This window comes from Lepisosteus platostomus, chromosome 13, assembly GCF_059453375.1.
Source record: "Lepisosteus platostomus isolate fLepPlt1 chromosome 13, fLepPlt1.hap1, whole genome shotgun sequence".
Lineage (NCBI taxonomy): Eukaryota > Metazoa > Chordata > Actinopteri > Semionotiformes > Lepisosteidae > Lepisosteus > Lepisosteus platostomus.
Window position 1 is genome coordinate 25427920 of NC_142623.1, and position 21062 is coordinate 25448981.

The 21062-nt window shown below is 38.6% G+C and overlaps 1 protein-coding gene across 2 annotated transcripts in view; it reads right to left on the reverse strand.

Annotated features, from left to right (window-relative positions):
• Nucleotides 1-2527: 2527 nt before the first annotated feature.
• Nucleotides 2528-21062, reverse strand: part of LOC148650241 (polymeric immunoglobulin receptor-like) — a 52337-nt gene continuing 33802 nt past the window's right edge. For both annotated transcript variants that reach the window (XM_088603840.1, XM_088603839.1), the window contains exons 6-9: nucleotides 9867-10018; nucleotides 8416-8569; nucleotides 8133-8277; nucleotides 2528-2873 (exon numbers count right to left, since the gene is read on the reverse strand). In XM_088603840.1, the coding sequence (XP_088459966.1) occupies nucleotides 2830-2873; nucleotides 8133-8277; nucleotides 8416-8569; nucleotides 9867-10018 (495 nt within the window). In that variant the 3' untranslated portion in view covers nucleotides 2528-2829. The remainder of the gene's footprint in view (nucleotides 2874-8132; nucleotides 8278-8415; nucleotides 8570-9866; nucleotides 10019-21062) is intronic.

The following is a 21062-nucleotide window of genomic DNA, read 5'->3' on the forward strand; positions in this document are numbered from 1 at the left end:
ATTTAGAGATGAATGATCAGTGTCGCAGTTTAAATAATTTTTGTAGGAGGGCTTGGACAGATTCCAAGTGCATTTTTGCAATTTACGTTGCATTGTCCAATGTTCTGTTGTAATACAGGCTAGAATACAGTTACAGTAGTCTAAGCTTTATCAGCCTGTTTAAAATAATTTTTTTGAATCCCCGGCGGAACACACTCCATAGGAATCAGCGCTTTTATACAGTATATCGCCTTTAAACACATATATTTAAACACGTGTTTACGATTTAAATCAAAACGCGATTCAAATCAATATAAATGTATATTTTGTAACGCATAGGTGACTATTCATTGTTATTAAAAAGACTTAAATTCGATCATGTCGTGATATTTAGAAATATAAATTTGTTTGGTGTGAGTGAGGTTTTATTTAATTTCTGACCAAGGGAAACGTTTCATTTTTTCAAAGAAATGTTTGTTAAAAAATAAAGTCATAGTTCCATGGGATTTAATCACAGACCATGTGACATGGGAGTCAGGAAACTAACACACAGCGCCACCGGATTTAATAACGCAATAAAAACGCTATAAAATAATGTGACTAGGCACAGAAAAAGTTTACAGCACAGTACAATAATAAATGCTGACCATGACTTTAGAAGCATAAATTACCTTACACTCAATTTAAACACAAGCTGTCTTTCTGTATGAACCTGTAAGCTGGTTCATACAGAAAATGTATAAATGCATTAGCCTGATTATGATTAAAAAACACATAATTAAACACGCGTTTCCGATTTAAATCAGAACACGATTTAAATCAATATAAATGTTTATATTGTAACGCATACTGTCCAGCCTCCATTTCTCTATAAAAATTTACTCTGTTGCACACACACACACACAATAGAAGCAGGAACCGCTGTCAGAAGGGAAGATATGTTCAAAATATCGCAAATATCGATCATGTTGCGATATTTTGAAATATAAAAGTCAATTGATTGTCCATAATATCGCTATTCTATTTTTTCGAAGAAATGTTTGTTAAAAGAAAAGTCCAGCACCAGCTGGATTCAAACACACAACCTGTGCATTGTTAGTCACGCACCTAGACCAGTAGGCTACAAGACAACTCGCATGAACAGGGAGGCGAAACAGCCTTACACAGCCCTGTCGCAGTACACGAATATAATCATACCGTTATTAAATTCTTTAGATACGCGATTCCATATTATATTCCCTTTTAATCAAATTCTAAAAGTATGCTTGTTGACTCCGGTATCGCGTTAGTTAAAGACTTCGATGCTTAAAATGTTTAGGGAGAAATGGAATACTGGTGTGTATTTTTTTCTTTAAAGTACCAAGACCAGCTATATACTGTATGTTTATGTTCCAAAATTAATATCGTTTATGGCCTTCACACGCGTTACAGTATGCTCTTATTCTTTTTATGCTCAGCTACTAAGATTTCCCTTCAGTGGTAAAATTCAATATCTACAACGGGCACAGTAAAGACGTTTACAGTAAGTCTTTCTACGACAGACCAACGGACCACGAGTGCCCCTGTCGGTCAACCAATCACGCACCGCGTCATATTGCATCATGATACGCGATACCGCAGCCAATTACCTGCGGTACGTGTCTGTACCACGCACTTTGAATGGCTGCATCTGTATGTGTGAGTGTGTGTGCACGCGCGCTCATGTTGGTCATTGAGAATTTCTGGGGTTCCTATGAGATGATGACTTGTAGGTGGTACTTGGATGCTTTGGTTGGATTAGGGGTGGTACTTCGTCCAAAAAGTTTGAGAACCACTGTCTTAGGGGAACTGGACTGGTCTAATTCGTTAGTACTGCGTTTGTGCCAATTTGTGCCGTTGAAAGTAACTTCCCAGCTGCTTTTGTTCCTAAGATATAACATCTTCTTTTTCAGGGTGTGACCTTGCCCAGCTCCCCTACAATTTCGTAGGGGAACCAGACTGATCTCAACCCTTAGTGCTGCGTTTTTGCCGGTTTGTGCTGTTGAAATAGTGTATGTGCCGCTTTCGTTCCCAAGATATGCTGTAGCGCCTTGTTTTTTCGGGTGATCATGCAAGGTGACTTTGACCTCCAGTGACCCCGTCTTCCGAGTTCAAGTGCTCTGTTACTGGTGCGAGAGTAACAATTCTGCAATTTTGTGGCAGTGGTTGATTATCAGTAAATCAGTAAAATAATTTAATTCACTTTATTTTCTGAACAGCCAATTAACCAAACATAAAAAACTAATCTTGGTCACTTGTGTATTTGTAATACACCATATATATAATGTACAAACATTAATTACCATTCTAAATCCAAAGTCATGCATTGCTTTAAAAGCTTACTGCTAAATTTAAGAATTAATCATTTTATTAGTTTTATCAAAAAGCCATCTAAAAATCTAAGTTTACCATATGCTAAATTGCAAAGGTCTGAATACGTTTGCAAGACACTATATTTTCTTATTTTCAAGATAAGTTTATAGTGTAATAAGGTTTCTCATCAATAACTGAATAAAACGCTAACAAGCCATTATTATGTTTTGAAAAGCCATTTTTATTGTTATAGTTTTTATAACATTTTTGAAATACAGAATGTATTGCTTTGATTTCTAAAAGAAGCATATATATTTATATTGTTACACAGATTATTAAAAAAAAGCTTTCAATGGTTAACTTTGCTTTTTTACTCAAAGTGCAGCAAAAGTGCACTTTTTCACCTCAGTCATCCAGACAGATTTCCATGTTTTTCACTACAACTTATACACTATAAATGCATGTATATGGTAGTTTGGTGACTTAAGTTCCAAGGTCCAGTGGTTCTTCTTTATTGCATCAGCACAATTTGATATTTTCTTGAGAGGGTAACTCAGAAGCTCCTATAAGAAAAAAAAATACTTTGAAACATTCTTATAATCATCATAATATAGTGAATGCTACATGGTATATGTATACCACTATATGGACCAAATTCAGGCTGTCTCAACCACCTGCCATTCATTAACCTTGATTAGCATTGTATTAATGCCCTACAGCACCAATGCTCAGTTATTGAGTTGTTTTCAGCCACACTATATCCTGATCTGAGAGTTCTTGTTTTCTACTCCCATCCTGCTTACTGGTCTTGTATAGTCCCCCTCTTGCTTCCCATCTTTGCTGCTGGCAGTCCTTTTCAAGTCCACTTCAATTTCCCTTTATCTACCAGAACGGCTCCAGCTGTCTATGCCTGTTCTTTCCTGCAATTTTGGAACCTTCCATCAGTCCCTATTTCTGTACTGCATCAACCTCTTTGTACTTTGTGTTCCACTATACAATAAACTAGGCAAAACCATGCATATGAATCCCCCAGGTCCTTCGAATCCCACCAGCCTTATTCCATCTAGCCATGATGTAACAAAGATGCTATCCAGAAAGAATATGAGTCGGTGATTTCTAGCTGTTAACCATTACTGTATTTACTATGACTATTCTCTACCCTGAAAAAGATGCATGAATTTGCAACAAAGTATATTACTAAGGCATAAGATGTACAAAACACAAAACATTAATACCTGTTTATGTTGTTAACATAGTGAACACTGGTGAATGCAATGCATAGACACAAAGAAGACAATTTTCAGGTGGTCTTCATTATGCAGCTGCCATATGAAGGCAATTACAGAGGAGAGCTGTTTTAAAAAAACATGAACTTGATGATATAGTAAGAAGTTGTATTTTTTGGGAAATAATCACCACACATATACATCTAACCAGAGGTGTCATGTTAACTTTTTCTAATTATACAGTTCATAACGTAGCACTGTTAATAACTTATAGCACTGTTAATAAGTATGCCATGTGTCATTTTATCAAAACATTTACAATGACCAGACTTTGATTAGTACTTTGTTTCAGTACTTTAATGTTGCTTGAGAACAGGTGGATCTCTGACTTGATCACAGATTCAGTCCTGGGTCATGACACTATCCAACTGTAAGCCAGGGTTACCCAAGCATTGGTACACAATTGACTGAGAGCTGGTACAGAGTTAATCACGATTCTTTTCTTAATTACAAAATGACCCCTGTGGCCTCTAATGTGTTTGCAGGCATGTGTTGCTATTTATGAAAATGTCTCTCTCCTCCAATCAGATCTGAACCTTCAGTATGATGCTACTGTATTATACTACACCTGCAAGTCCGTGATGTGTTATAAGCTAAATAGTTCATATATATTTCAGGAATATATGGAGGGAGTACAAAACCTACCTCACCCTGTTGCTGAAACCAATACTCTAGTTTCTTTCAAGAAACATTTGGATTAGATTCTTGAATCAATTAGTTGTTACCTTATAACTATATAATTATGCTACAGATGCAGCCATTCAAAGTGCGCGGTACACACACGTACCGGAGGTAATTGGCTACGGCGTCGCGCATTGTGACGCAAGATGACGCGCGGTACGTGATTGGTTGACCGACAGGGGCACTCGTGGTCCGTTGGTCTGATGTAGAAAGATTTACAGTAAACGTCTTTACTGTGCCTGTTGTAGTATTGAATATTTATATGGAATTTTACCACTGAAGGGAAATCTTAGTACCGGAGCATAAAAAGAATAGGAGCATACTGCAACGCGTGTGAAGGCCATAAACGATATTAATTTTGGAACTTTAACATACAGTATATGGCTGGTCTCGGTACTTTAAAGAAAACATACACACCAGTATTCCATTTCTCCCTAAACATTTTAAGCATCGAAGTCTTTAACTAATGTGATACCGGAGTCAACAAGCATACTTTTAGAATTTGATTAAAAGGGAATATAATATGGACTCGCGTATCTAAAGAAATTAATAACGATATAATTATATTCATGTTGCAAAAAAACTGCAACGGACATAAAAACTCCCTTGCTTTTAACAGAGCGTTCCATAATTTCTAACTACGAAAATTATTTAAACTGCGACACTTATCATTCAACCAGAGCTCGAAATATCACAAGGATCCTCTAGGGCACAGCAAAGACTGTATTAAAAGAATCGCATATCTCAAGAAATTAATAAGATATAATTATATTCGTGTACTGCGACAGGGCTGTGTAGGGCTGTTTCACCTCTGTCTTCATGTGACTCTATTCAAAAGCCATTTAGCAAAGAGGGGATGAGAAGAGTGACAAACTAGTATACAGTACAGTACTTTAGATCTTTTTTTCTGAACTGGGGAAAATGTGATCATGTTTCTATATAACAATAATAAAAAAACATTGCCACACCCGGAGCGTTAAACCAACGCATTAGCACGTCAAAGCCCATTGAGGAGCCGGGCGCAATAACTGTTTTGTCCCTTGATTTACTGATCTGCATTAATTACAGAAATTAATTACAGTTCCTGCTCTTTGCAGACGACCTGGTCCTGCTGTCGCCCACAGAACAGAGGCTGCCACAGAACCTGGCGCTGCTGGAGCAGCACTGTCAGACCTGAGCGCTGACAGTCAATCTGGACAAGACCAGAGTTATGGTTTTCCAGAAAAAAAGCCAGACCCCCATTTGTCTTCCTGAGATCGTCAGATTATGAATGAATAAAAGCATCTTATTAAAAACGCGTTTGCGTTTGTCTGGGTATTTACTTTGTAATCTGTGGTTTACATCTACTGTATTGTTTTGAGATGCCACTTTTAAAGGTGATATGTAAAATAAAGTTTTTTATTATTGTTATAGAGAACCATGATCAGATTTTCCCTGGTTCAGAAAAAAGATGATTAAAATCTGTAATCTTTCCACTTGTATGTCATCGGAAAATACAAGAAGTTTCTGCTTTGTGCTAAGACATTCACGAGTACAACCCCCCTCTCTGCGGGTGTGCTGGCTGTGACGAATTAAACCGGTTTCACAGGTATTTTCAAAGTAGGAAGTACAGTACTTACTAGTTAAGAAAGCTAGGCTCCTCAATGAAATCGCTTTAACATGCTAATGCGTTGGTGTAACAGTCCGGGCGTGGCAAGCTTCTAATGTCAACTCGACTTGATTGGAAGACAATGAACATATTCTAGCCCTAAATGAATTAATAGCAAACATGGTTTACATAAAATACATTTTTTCAAGAAAGTTTATAATAATACGATCTATAGTTGAAATCTGAGCCTAAATATAAAGAAAAAGCATTTTCAGAGAGTAATCACGCTGTGTTTATGTAGAAAAAGCGATTAGGTTTATGAGCAATCTAATTACTTATTCGTTTAAAACGTTATATAAAATAAAGTCTATTTAAAGTTGAATGATAAGTGTCGCAGTTTAAATAAATTTCGTAGTTGGCAATTATGAAACGCTCTGTTAAAAGGGAGTTTTTATGTCCGGGAGTTTTTATGACTCCGGTATCACGTTAGTTAAAGACTTCGATGCTTAAAATGTTTAGGGAGAAATGGAATACTGGTGTGTATGTTTTCTTTAAAGTACCGAGACCAGCCATATACTGTATGTTTAAGTTCCAAAATTAATATAGTTTATGGCCTTCACACGCGTTGCAGTATGCTCTTATTCTTTTTATGCTCAGGTACTAAGATTTCCCTTCAGTGGTAAAATTCCATATAAATATTCAATACTTAAACGGGCACAGTTAAGACATTAAATATACATATACATACTGTATACAGTACAGTTTGCATACGGTAATATGTTTATGTTCCTAAATCAATCTCTTTTATGAGCATGTGAAAGGCATGGTGAATCGATTCTCAAAAATTACTGTACTTTGCATGATTGGAAACAAATGCGTGATTGCGAAATGCTGTGGTGTTACTTTTACAAAGACGGTCAATGAAAAAAAGAATGTGGACCAGGGCAATACTTTGAGTTTACACTTACAGCTTGTCCAAGGTCATTCATTATTAATACTATTAGTAATATCTTCGTTAAAGACTTTGATGGCGACAGCCAAAACATGAGAGGTTGAGCTTAATTAGCTCCACCTTGCGGAAATTCCGGATACTATTATTTTGCTTGCGGTATTATAGGAGAATTTACGGTAACTAGCGGTATTTACCGGTAACTCACGGTAGACTGCGTACAGCGCACCGGAAAATAATGCGGTATCGCCTGCGCATTTTGAATGGCTGCATCTGTATAACATGAGTACTTGGTTAATGAAAAAACATCTTTTGCACCACAAGCTGAACGTCACCTGTGAAAATAGAATTTTGTGAACTCTTCATTCTGTTTTCAAAATAGAGTAGTGAACAAAATGCTTAATGATTTTAGAAATTGCAGAATTTTTTGCAAGTATAAATATTGCTTTATAAAGAATACACATTGTATGTTCCTCTAGTTTTCTTTTTAAGATGCTATTTCACATGAAAATGAATACTAAATGTACTTAAAGTGTTATGTAAAATGATTGCAGTTGTGATACCACAGGTGTAATTATGGAGAGGCACTACTTTTCTTAAGGGTTTTTGACTGTACCAAAGATGGTCACTGAAGGAAAGTGGAAAATGGAAAACAGTGATATGACACTGTTCCAGGCAATATAGACTGATTGTTGAACTGCTAGAGAAGAGCTTCAGAGGGGAAAGTACTGTGAGACTGTCACTGTACACTGAACACTGTGTTTAAACTCCTACAATGCTTTGTTCAAAAGCCTGAGAAATGAGATGTAAATTGCTCGTAAATAGATAAGGCTGGAAGTCTAGAGTTAATGAACCATGTTGTATGTAAACAACCTCAGTATGTAACAAACCATCTGAAAGTTATTTGGATTTCAAACTTGCTTTGTTAAACATTGAGGAAAATGGAAATAAACAGAAACCGAAAGGACCTGGGGGCCAGAGTGCTCTTGCTCCTGAGGAAGGACCACAAAGAACTCCAAATAGACAAGGAAGGAAAGATGGACAAAGAGCTCAAGATTTTAAATGTCTGAGTAGACAGAGAGAACATAGATGTAGTTGAAGACCTGGAGCCTTGAGCCGGTTGAGATAGATTTTTTTAAAATTAACTATATATGGTGAACTATTTTCTTTTGATGTGATATGTATAGCAACTCCCAATATTAAGGTAGAAAATGTTAAATATGATACTAAATTAGATGTTCATGAAAGCTGTATTAATTGTATGACCAGGATGAACATTGTATACAGGATGACAATCTAGGGAGTGTTTATGACTTACCTTTAATGCCTGTGATCCTTTGTACAAGCACTGGCACAAAACAGTCCAAAGCCCCATAGTGCCCAGCCTTAAAAACGTGCTTGGCATCTGAAGCAATATCATTCAGCTCTGCTGCAGTTTTAGGGTTATTGAACTCACTTCCCACCTGAATATCAAATATGATTGCAAAAATAGAAATGTTACTTGCTAGAAGATTACATTCCAAAGTGTTAATAAAGGAAAAAAAACATAGTAGTGATAAAATTCTAGTTGTCCATACATATTTATTACCATAAGAACCTACCCCTATAGCAAAGCGGGTAATATTTCTTATTTTCGGTGAGCTCAAAACATCTTTGAGATTCATGGGGTCCAGTAATATCCGTCCATCCGTCAACACAGTCATAATCTTGTTGGCATCCTTTTTTGATCCATTTTCAGCAACAAAAACATGTTCCCTGTCAAATAAAAAGCTTCAAATGTAAGTTCCTATTATATATTTTTCAATACACAGTGTCATTTAAGATTATATGTGTTTATTCATATAACACTTTCCAATGGTGAATTATTACTGACTTATAACCTGCACTCTGATTAACCCACTTTTGGTCACCTAGCATTGGTACACCTTTGTTTTTGTAAGGTATTATACTGTTGCTGATATATTCTGTTTGTAATTTATTGTTCTTACCTGCTTTATTATGTTTTTATTGTTTTCATATGTATTGTTTTCATGCAAATTCACCTGGATATGGAAGTGTCTAAAAAATTGATAACAGTACTGATAATCTTAATGGGGATTGTATGTGGCAGTAAGCAATTCTTCCCAACAGCTCCTGGGATAGCATTCCACATGCTTTCTGTGTGGAATTTGCTCATTCTCCCTTTTTTATAGACTTTTATATTTTTTAGTGGGGGTTCCTACTAAATGTTAATTTAGGGGTTGGGGTCCCAAATTCAAGTTGCTGTATTAGTTAGTGCCTTTCGATTCTGTGTATGCATGTGAGTATCCTGTAGTGATGGACGTCCTGTTCATAAAATAATTTTGCAGCCTATACTCTCTCTCATCCTAGCGTTAATCCCACATCAGCAGGGTCCGCTTGTCAGCACGCCCGTCTCCATTTGGTGGTTTGAACCAAATCTTTGAGCTGACATTGCCATTAAATGCGACCAAGAATACTCCAACCGGTGCATCGCTCCGCCTGCCGTTGGAGTGTGTGGGGGGGGGGAAACAAAGTAATGTAGCCAATTCATATTATTAGGGGGATTATTAGGAGGCATAGGAAATTTGGTCAGGACACCAGGGTTACACCCCTACTCTTTTCGAGAAACACCCTGGGATTTTTAGTGACCACAGGACCTCGGTTTTACATCTCATCCGAAAGACGCCGCTTGTTTACAGTATAGTGTCCCCATCACTATACTGGGGCATTAGGACCCACATGGACCACAGGTTTAGTGCCCCCTGCTGGCCTCACTAACAACTCTTCCAGCAGCAACCTTAGTTTTTCTCAGGAAGTCTCCCATCCAGGTACTGACCAGGCTTACACCTGCTTAGCTTCAGTGGGCTGCCAATTTTAAGTTGCAGGGTGACATGGCTGCTGGAATAAGCACTTTCCTTACAATGGATACATTTTGGAGAAAAATCCCTCTAACCTACCATTATACTCATAACATGTATTTCAAAATTGTTGCTAACTTTTAGTCTAAAAAAATAATGCAATGAAATGTTGTATATTGATATACTGTACTTACAGAACATAATGAATGGCAGAAGCGGTTCTTGTAGACTTGTATATCTGAGTTATGTTCTTAACTTTATTTACAGCAGTTGCAGGAGGGTCATTTTCATTGAGGGAAAGTTCTGTCCTTATATCACTTCCATACTGTACAACTGCAAATCTGCACTATTAAATAAATGAACAAAAGGAAGATATCTTCATCACAAAAATGTTTTAGAATACAATAGTTTGTTCATGTGCTTTTAATTTGTGTGTATGTGGTTTAATGTGCATCGAGAATCTAAACCAGTGCCTAATTTAGAATGCTACTAGTTCTCAATTTAATGAAACTATATAAACTTCTTACATGAATAAATGTGTGTAATACAGATGCAGCCATTCAAAATGCGCGGGCGATACCGCATTATTTGACGGTACGCTGTACGCAGTCTACCGCAAGCTACCGGTAAATACCGCGAGTTACCGGTAAATATCGCTAGTTACCGTATATTCTCCTATAATACGACAAGCAAAATAATAGTATCGGGAATTTCCGCAAGGTGGAGCTAATAAAGCTCAACCTCTCATGTTTGAGCTGTGGCCATCAGTCTTTAACGAAGATATTACTAATAGTATTAATAATGAATGACCTTGGACAAGCTGTAAGTGTAAACTCAAAGTATTGCCCTGGTCAACATTCTTTTTTTCATTGACCGTCTTTGTAAAAGTAACACCACAGCATTTCGCAATCACGCATTTGTTTCCAATCATGCAAAGTACAGTGATTCACCATGCCTTTCACATGCTCATAAAAGAGATTGATTTAGGAACATAAACATATTACCGTATGCAAACTGTACTGTATACAGTATGTATATGTATATTTAATGTCTTAACTGTGCCCGTTTAAGTATTGAATATTCATATCTAATTTTACCACACAGATATGAATATTCAATACCGCTAGATTGCTTTTGATACCATCCTTACACAAAGCAGAAGGGAGATCTTAGTGCCTGAGCATAAAAAGAATAGGACCATACTGCAACTCGTGTGAGGATTGTATTTTAGATTTTGTGTAGTTGCTAGCGTTGAACTGTGTGTTGGATGCACATGAATTGAAGGAATGGGGAAACATAGCTGATGCGGATCCACAGAGCCAGCATATTAAGATGTTTATAATTAGAGGCAATTTGTTTAAATAACTAAGTATGGATACTGATGTGCAAGAGAGGTGGAAAGGCTGTTTCCTTAAGCCAGCACTATAAAATATTTTATTCTCAGTGAGATGCTGCCATTTCATAGTGGGTTTCTAACACTGTGTATAGTTCCAACCACACAGTGCCTTTACTTCCATCCATTTCTAATCTCTGTATCCAGTACAGAGGATTTGGAGCCTATCCCAGTAAGCGACGGACACAAGGCAGAATACACCCTGGACATAGCGCCAGTCCATCACAGGACAGACAGACACAAACACACACACACCAGGGCCAGTTTAAATGTAACCTCAGAACCTTTCTTTTCAGAAGACTTAGTGTCTGTATCTGCTTCATTTTCTAATTTTGGTAGCACCTCTAACTGCTTGTCTTTCTTAAATGCATTTACTTTGTAATCTGTGGTCCTTTTATCTGTTTTTACATCTACTGTATTGCTTTGAGATGCCACCTTTAATGGTGATATATCAAATAAAGTTTTTTATTATTGTTATAGGGAAACATGATCATATTTTCCCTGGTTCAGAAAAAAAGATCTAAAGTATACTAGTTTGTCACTCTTCTCATTCCCTTTGCTAAATGACTTTTCATACTAATCTGATCAATCTAACTGCCAGTTTTCTGTGCTTTCTCTATCCTGCTAGATTTGCAATTATTCTGAAAATTTTCATCTTGAAATAATTCATTTCTAAATACCTTTTTCACTGTTAACATCTTGCAGCAACTCTGCAACAAAATATACACTCAGCTCAACCTGACAGTTCATCCTGCTACCAACATTAAATAAAACAAATCTTAAGATTTCTATATTTATGTCTTTATTTAGTGGTTTCATTAGTGACAAAGGCTAAATTTTCTTGGAAAAATGTCTTTTATGTGTTGCGGAAAAAAACTGACTTGCTTTAACAAAATATGTTTATAAATCCTTTCACCTGGCATTTTCATAGTTAGAAATTATGGAACGCTCTGTTAAAAGCAAGGGAGTTTTTATGTCCGTTGCAGTTCTTTTGCAACATGAATATAATTATATCGTTATTAATTTCTTGAGATACGCGATTCCATATTATATTCCCTTTTAATCAAATTCTAAAAGTATGCTTGTTGACTCCGGTATCGCGTTAGTTAAAGACTTCGAGGCTTAAAATGTTTAGGGAGAAATGGAATACTGGTGTGTATGTTTTCTTTAAAGTACCGAGACCAGCCATATACTGTATGTTTAAGTTCCAAAATTAATATCGTTTATGGACTTCACATGCGTTGCAGTATGCTCCTATTCTTTTTATGCTCAGGCACTAAGATCTCCCTTCTGCTTTATGTAAGGATGGTTTCAAAAGCAATCTTAAGTGGTGAGAAAGCTGTGCTCAATGTATTTAAGGGACTTAAAAGTAAAATGAGATGGTTCATATTGCTTGACTAATTTTAAAAACTAAGTTATAAATGCAGACACTCCCTCGGTGCGCTGCTCTGGTGCGCCGGCTCTTACACAGTACCTGTCTGCCATAAGCGTTACAATATACATACCCAACACTGCTTGTACCCATCTGTCATGCAAATAAAACACCTTGAATTGAATTGAATTGAGGGGAGAGGGGGGGAATACTAAAGCCAATACTGGCTCAATACCCTCAATGGGCTTTGACGTGCTAATGCGTTGGTTTAACAGTCCGGGTGTGGCAAGCTTCCAATGTCAACTCGACTCGATTGGAAGACAATGAACGTATTTTAGCCCTAAATGAATTAATAGCAAACATGGTTTACATAAAATACATTTTTCCAAGAAAGTTTATAATAATACGATCTATAGTTGAAATCTGAGCCTACTGTAAATATAAAGGAAAAGCATTTTCAGAGAGCAATCACGCTGTGTTTATGTAGAAAAAGCGATTAGGTTTATGAGCAATCTAATTACCTATTCACTTAAAACGCTATATAAAATAAAGTTTATTTAGAGATGAATGATCAGTGTCGCAGTTTAAATAATTTTTGTAGGAGGGCTTGGACAGATTCCAAGTGCATTTTTGCAATTTACGTTGCATTGTCCAATGTTCTGTTGTAATACAGGCTAGAATACAGTTACAGTAGTCTAAGCTTTATCAGCCTATTTAAAATAATTTTTTTGAATCCCCGGCGGAACACACTCCATAGGAATCAGCGCTTTTATACAGTATATCGCCTTTAAACACATATATTTAAACACGTGTTTACGATTTAAATCAAAACGCGATTCAAATCAATATAAATGTATATTTTGTAACGCATAGGTGACTATTCATTGTTATTAAAAAGACTTAAATTCGATCATGTCGTGATATTTAGAAATATAAATTTGTTTGGTGTGAGTGAGGTTTTATTTAATTTCTGACCAAGGGAAACGTTTCATTTTTTCAAAGAAATGTTTGTTAAAAAATAAAGTCATAGTTCCATGGGATTTAATCACAGACCATGTGACATGGGAGTCAGGAAACTAACACACAGCCACCGGATTTAATAACGCAATAAAAACGCTATAAAATAATGTGACTAGGCACAGAAAAGTTTACAGCACAGTACAATAATAAATGCTGACCATGACTTTAGAAGCATAAATTACCTTACACTCAATTTAAACACAAGCTGTCTTTCTGTATGAACCTCTAAGCTGGTTCATACAGAAAATGTATAAATGCATTAGCCTGATTATGATTAAAAAACACATAATTAAACACGCGTTTGCTATTTAAATCAGAACACGATTTAAATCAATATAAATGTTTATATTGTAACGCATACTGTCCAGCCTCCATTTCTCTATAAAAATTTACTCTGTTGCACACACACACACAATAGAAGCAGGAACCGCTGTCAGAAGGGAAGATATGTTCAAAATATCGCAAATATCGATCATGTTGCGATATTTTGAAATATAAAAGTCAATTGATTGTCCATAATATCGCTATTCTATTTTTTGGAAGAAATGTTTGTTAAAAGAAAAGTCCAGCACCAGCTGGATTCAAACACACAACCTACCAGTTGGTAGTCACACACCTAGACCAGTAGGCTACAAGACAGCTCGCATGAACAGGCAGGCGAAACAGACCTACACAGCCCTGTCGCAGTACACGGATATAATCATACCGTTATTAAATTCTTTAGATACGCGATTCCATATTATATTCCCTTTTAATGAAATTCTAAAAGTATGCTTGTTGACTCCGGTATCACGTTAGTTAAAGACTTCGAAGCTTAAAATGTTTAGGGAGAAATGGAATACTGGTGTGTATTTTTTTCTTTAAAGTACCAAGACCAGCTATATACTGTATGTTTATGTTCCAAAATTAATATCCTTCATACGCGTTGCAGTATGCTCCTATTCTTTTTATGCTCAGCTACTAAGATTTCCCTTCAGTGGTAAAATTCAATATCTACAACGGTCACAGTAAAGACGTTTACAGTAAGTCTTTCTACGACAGACCAACGGACCACGAGTGCCCCTGTCGGTCAACCAATCATGAACCGCGTCATCTTGCGTCATGATAAGCGATACCGCAGCCAATTACCTGCGGTACGTGTCTGTACCGCGCACTTTGAATGGCTGCATCTGTAGTTTTAATTAAATAAATGATTACACATATTGTTATTTTCTGAAACAGATCTACCACATACATTGAGAATAACCTGTAAATAGAGACAATAATATTTTGCATTAAAACTAATGTTTAATAACATCTTTCCTGTTTTTCCTCCATTCCTTCACCATATGCAGTCCATTAAATGTTGCCACACAAATGTTTTCTGGCAAAATCAAATTATTATTGACATCTGAGGCCTCATAACTCTGTTACTCTAAGTATTACAGATGACTACAGTTTAACTTAAAGCTGTCGATGCAGTCATACAGTTTCAAATACCTTGTCTGAAGCATGCTTCTTTTTTATGCTTTACCTTTGCAAGGGAAAGGTTAGGATATCTTGTTGATATAATGCTGAGCTCGGCTTTCTGACAAAGTGTTTTAAAAAGACTCAGGTCTGGCCTCAAGTCAAAACTTAGACTAGGTAGAAACTCAGAAAGTCTGCTTGCCCTTGGTTGTAGCTGCAACATTGAACATCTCATTGATAGGCACTGGTGTCAACAAAAGTCTACCTGTATTATTCAATTGATCAAGTAAAATTACATTTGGAAGAACTCTTCATAAAGCTTCTCTTCCTGCATAGAAAGTCTTAGGGAGTCATGAGTCATGAGGTGTAGTAATTTTTCCCACCAGATAGGTTCCTCATTGTGGATAGTCCTAGTCCTTTCAGTGAGTTATTGACAGTGATCTTTATTCAAAATTCCATATCTGTCTCTCTCTTGGAATGGTAAATTCAACCTAATTTATGATGTCCTGGTATGTGTCAGAATCCCATCACATCCTATTTAGCAGAGGCCTGTGTGACTAACAGTCCTAAGAAAATGATTTACAGGCACTATGCTGTGTGAGGCTTATTTTCAGTTCAAGGCAACATAAAGATGATTATTAAAACCTTTCTGAACACTTAATTCAAATTGTATGAAAGTCATAGCCTAGCCGCTACTTCTCCTTATTCAGAACTGATAGTCCCATAAATCATCTGCTGCATCCCCTTTTCTTTATAGCCCAGAATAATGTCCTATAAAACCTTCCTTCTCAACAAATTTACACATACTGTTAATCCTGTAAAGGTAACTAAGGTTTTCATGAAACATTTTGTTCCTCCTTTCCTTTGTCTTATATTTAGATTTCTACATGCATCAAAGCTTATAATATAAACATAAACCATTATAATGTACTTATATAGTATGCCCTTAGGTGCTTCCATTACTTAATGGCATTATCCACATATTAGTTTTTAATATGCAAGTAAATTAATTCTTAAAGTGAATATGCAAGTAAATTAATTCATAAAGTGTGCTCTCATGTAGTTCTTGGATGCTGCAGTGCATCCAATTCATTTCTGGAGCAACCTTTCTAATTTGTGCAACTATACCAATGTGTCTGCCTGTTATCGCTCTAGCACCGTCTGTACAAACTCCGAAGAATTTTTTCCAGTCGATGCCATTATCTTCGATAAATTCATTCAGAAGCAGTATGTGCTCTCATGTAGTTCTTGTTGGTAGTGACTTAAGGGACAGAAAGTCCTCATGGGACACGCCTTCAAACTCATGTATAACGGAAATGAGCAAATTGGCCAAATAAACGGCATCTACAGAATCATCCTTAAAATTGCAGTGAAAAGCATCTGCTCATCTTAACATGTTCTATCTGCCATAATTCAGATTATATATCAATAATTATATGAGTGACTGTGTCATTCGAAAGGGGCAGCAGGTCCAGCTGTTTAGCAACTTTTTCTCCACATATAATACAGTACATGTCAGTTCTTTAGCAATACCCAAGCTTGCAGTTTTCCCCGTTTCCGTTTCAGGAATCCATCTCAGAAGTTAAAAGAAGGTTTTATTTCATGTGCATTTTTCTCAAATTAACATAGAACAATCCTTAAATATTTTTCTATTTCTATCACGCTTTCCTGTGTCCAATTTTCCAAGATTGGCACTGTTCAAAAATCACACATATTCTCCTACCTCCCTCTTTGCCGGAGATAACTTTTTTAAATACAATTGGCCACTTACACTATGTTTGTAGCATGCATTCCTATACAATGGTATAGAATTACATAGTACTGTAGCTCTTGTGTCCACTCAAGCATTAGCGCTAGCTGTATCGTAGTATGTAGGTTACGTATTTGACACATAAACTCGTTTTATTAAAATAGAAAATAGATCCATAGATGGAAAGGCTGTACTTTAAATAGCACACACATGCACAGAAAGGCCTACACACCATGTCTTTCTAGACACTGCCCCAGTGTAGAACAAAATCCAGCACCCAAGAGCTTTAAGGCAGTAGTGCTGTTACACTACCATGTCGCCCATAAAAAGGTATTTGTAATGATTTTATTGTACTGATCAAATCTATTGTGATATGGTATTCTACAGTATAGTTCAGAGAGTAATTTGTTTAAAATCTAAAAAAAAGTAGACACTTTACAAATAAAAATAAGGCCTCTGAAAACATCATCAACAAACAACACACACTGTCTGCTCTTTAACAGATAAAGAAAAGCTCTATACCTAAATGCTTTGTATCTTATCTCGTTGTTAGTTGTTCTGACGATTGATTTTCTAAAAGCCACAACGAACAACCTCGAGTGACTTGTGAGGACTCGCGGTCACACTCTGTGCATAGAGACATTCTACTAGCCAGCCGGACTGCTGGTAGATCCCCTCGGAGCAACGACTGCCCTGCGCGCCGCAGTTAGATTCCTCCGCCCGTCCTACTCCGAGCTGCACCTCGAGTCGTTGGCCGGTAGCCAGAGGACGCCGGGACAACGCCCATTGGACAACCGCTGGAACAGAGGCTGCAACAGAGCCTGTCAGCTGGTTTGGTGTTCGTGCCGGGAAATTCCAAATCCATACACAGTGGATAAGTAAACCCCATGTTCTACATTGCGTCTCGAGAATTCAATTGTACCTCAACACAAGTTGTTATCAATTTAATTCATGAGTAATGTATTTACTTCCGAGTTTAGAGTAACAGTGGGTAATAACACTGATTAGCGATTTGGTAACCGAACGATATATATTGACATATATTCTCTGTTGTGTATCTCTTTGTGTTTGCATCTCTTCGAGATTATATACCTTGTATATTGATAACCCTCACAGTAAGGTCTGCCGCTCGAATCCAGGCAGACTAGTATATGTTTGGTGCACAATTTATATTAATAAATGTATCTCGTGTATTGAACCTGTGTGTGTGCGTTGTTAGTTGTTCTGACGATTGATTTTCTAAAAGCCACAACGAACAACCTCGTGATTACTGCTACAATTAATAATTGTCTCAGTAAACCCATCAAGCCTCAACATTTAATGGCGTCCCTGGGTGGGCGAGTTTAGAATGAAATGAGAATCAATCGCACAGAATAACTGATGTAGCTGTGAGTTCAAGTTCAGCACAGCACCGCGGCTTCTATACGTGAATATAGAATATAGAATATAGAATATAGAATATAGAGGTCTGCTGATAACTGCATAAAGAAATCCCCCTGTTTTCTAGCGTTTAGTGTAACGTGTGCTGATTGGAAATCCATCTGCTCGGGTGTTTAGATTCCATACTGTAGTTTGGTAAAAGGAAAAAAAAAAGTAATACTCTTTTCTGACGTAATGACAATGGCTGCTAAAATGTCTGAAGTGGAGTCGCTTATAAGTACTTTTTCTAGCGACGACAATCCTGGTTACTGGAGCGGTATCGAAAAGTTGAACTTTGATGATATTGAGAAGCTGCAAGTAGATTTAGTAGCTAAGGTAGCGAACCAGCTTAACACAGGAGGGTCTGTGAATGCAGTTCAGGTCCTATCTAGTTTCGCCTTAAATCTAGCTAAACAGCTGGAACTGTCTTTGTCCGAGCTGACAAAGTTTCAAAAGCTTCAGGGAAAGCTAGAAAGATATAAGGCAGAGCGAGTTGAGTTTTTGGATATATTTAAAGAAAAGAGAGTGAAAAATGAGGAAAGTGAAGACAGACTCAGGGACGTTTTAGGTAAATTAGATGACCTGTCTGCTAGAGAAACTGCGGCTGAGGTAGCTAGGAGAGACCTGGAAGCGAGCTTGAAAGAAAAAGAAAAAGAAATTGAGAGTTTAAATGAGCTTAGCCAGGAAAGGAAAAAGGAGTTAGATGCTGCCATATTGGAAGCAAAACAGGCTAGATCCCACTTGCATGCCAGCCCACCTAGCAGCCCGGAGCGCTCACCCAGCGCGCCGGGAGGAGGTTTCACCCGGCCAGGGTCTGTGGTCGGATCGGCATGGGGGAGATCGCCAAGTCCTGCGCGAGACGCAAGGGTGATTCAATTCAGGCATAGACCCCCTGCTCCTGATCACGGGCGTCTCCCCGCCCGCGGAGAAGCCGTAAAAATTAACCTCCACTCCCTGAGGCAGTTAGCCAAAGATGTAGAAAGGTTTGACCCGTCAGTGTCAGGGAATAATGTGGAGACCTACATCGATGAGCTGAGATATACTTTGCAGTTTATGCCTGAAGCGTCCGAACAGGAGGAGGTCTGTAATAGCTTTGAGGAGCTGTGTCAGGCAATGATCGGAGAATTTTCGGCTTTTATCGATCCCATATCTGCCGTGGCCGCTGCGCACCATATTAAGCATGAAAAAGCTGAAGCCCCTCGCGACTATTATGAGAGGCTTAGGTGCACTTATTTTGCAGGGCGGAATGAAGAGGGTTGCGAAGAGAACGTGAATTTCAAAGGTTTATTCATTGCTAATCTGCATCCCTCAGTCAGGAAAATGATTGTGATGCACACTGATGCAAAAGCGATGAAAATGGCTGATATTAGAAGGTTGGCTCAAAAAGCCTGGGGAGCTGAAGTCTCTGCTTCCTCAGAGCGAAAACCTGCTAAAACGGCCTTGTTCACCACTAAAGCCAGCAGGGTTGACGACTCGCCTCAGCTCGAGGGAGCTGAGGTTCCTGAGCCCGCTAAGCCCCGGCGCAAAATAGGCAGGCAGGACCGCACTAAGCGTCAGAGCCGCCATGAGCGCTACGGGGAAGGCAAGGGCTCAGGCAGAGCCTATCATAAGGCTGGACGAAGGGAGTCGACTGCAGCCCGCCTGGCCAGGCTTGAACAAGCCCTGCTTGAGAGATCAGGACAGGGTAAACCTTCCGCACCGAATGCCGGAAGCGTGAATGAGTTTAGGGGGACCACACCCCTTCTCACTGGAGGAGGCGGGGATCCGTCCCAAGCCCCTCCTTCAGTCTATCTGATTGGGTGGGAGGGTTCCTGCCTGGAAGAAGGCTGTGACTCTGAGTTGGGCGCTGACCCCGCCCCTGAAGTCAAAGAAAAGGCAGGCTTCCAACAATTCTTAGGGAATCTCAGCCAGAAAGGCAAAGCAAGGCGTATTTATATCAAGGTTTCTCTTGAAAACGTCTTAGATAGAGAAGCACTGATTGACACTGGGGCTGAAATTAGTATGATGTCAGCCGATCTACTCAGCGAGCTCAAACGAGTAGCGAAAGGAAAGGGCATCAGACTTAAAGTAGAACCGTGTAAGATAGATATTTCCATCTATACCCAGGATCATGCCAGGATCACACACCGAGTGTGGGTGGCACTTAGGTTCGGGCCAATGAACGTGGTTCATCCTGTTTACATCTCTAGGTTTAAAACAGAGCCACTACTCATTGGCCAAGACCTGCTTGACAGGCTGGAGCCTCTGGTGGACTGCCAGCATGGAAAATTGTGGGCTCAGGTCAAAAACCCTAAGCCTGTCGCACAGCAAAAAGGGGGGTTCAGTGGTTATGCTGTGCTCACACAGTGCCCACTGAACACTATAGCTGAGTTGCAGGTTCCTCCTGGTTCCTCTGGACGAGAAATAAATGTCTTTTCTTGCTTTCCAAAACTACAGGGAAGTCCTGCCCAGGCCAACACTCCCACGGTCTCCCAACTACAGGAGCAGTGCTCTGAGCAGCTGCTTGACCCGCCAGGTAATGCACACCCCTTTTTCATCCCTGAAGAAGAGTGGATCTCCCTGTCCGGTAATGAATGGGAGTCCTTTCTGTGCATCCTGGCACCTCAGGGGGACCAGGACTACCACCCCATGGTGGTGGGAGGGGTCCAGGTGGCAGAAGTGCAGGTTGATGATGTAATTCTTAGCCTCAGCTCTGAGAAGTCCATAATCAGTGAAGGTCTGTTCGAGGACCTGTCGCGAAGCCGTCAGGTGACCCTGGTGACGCAGTCACAGGTTCTGTGGTGGGCACCCCCACCTCATAGGTCCATTTGGAGCAAAGGAAGCTGTGTAGTTTCCATCTCCATCGGAAAAAGGAAGTTTGCTCACTACTTCCAGGTAGCACCTCAGCTGACCCATTCGGTCTGTATTGGTGCAGACCTGTTGGTTCGATTGGGCGCCCAGCTGGACACAGTAAACAGTGTGCTGTGGACACGGGTGAACCCAGATGCCCA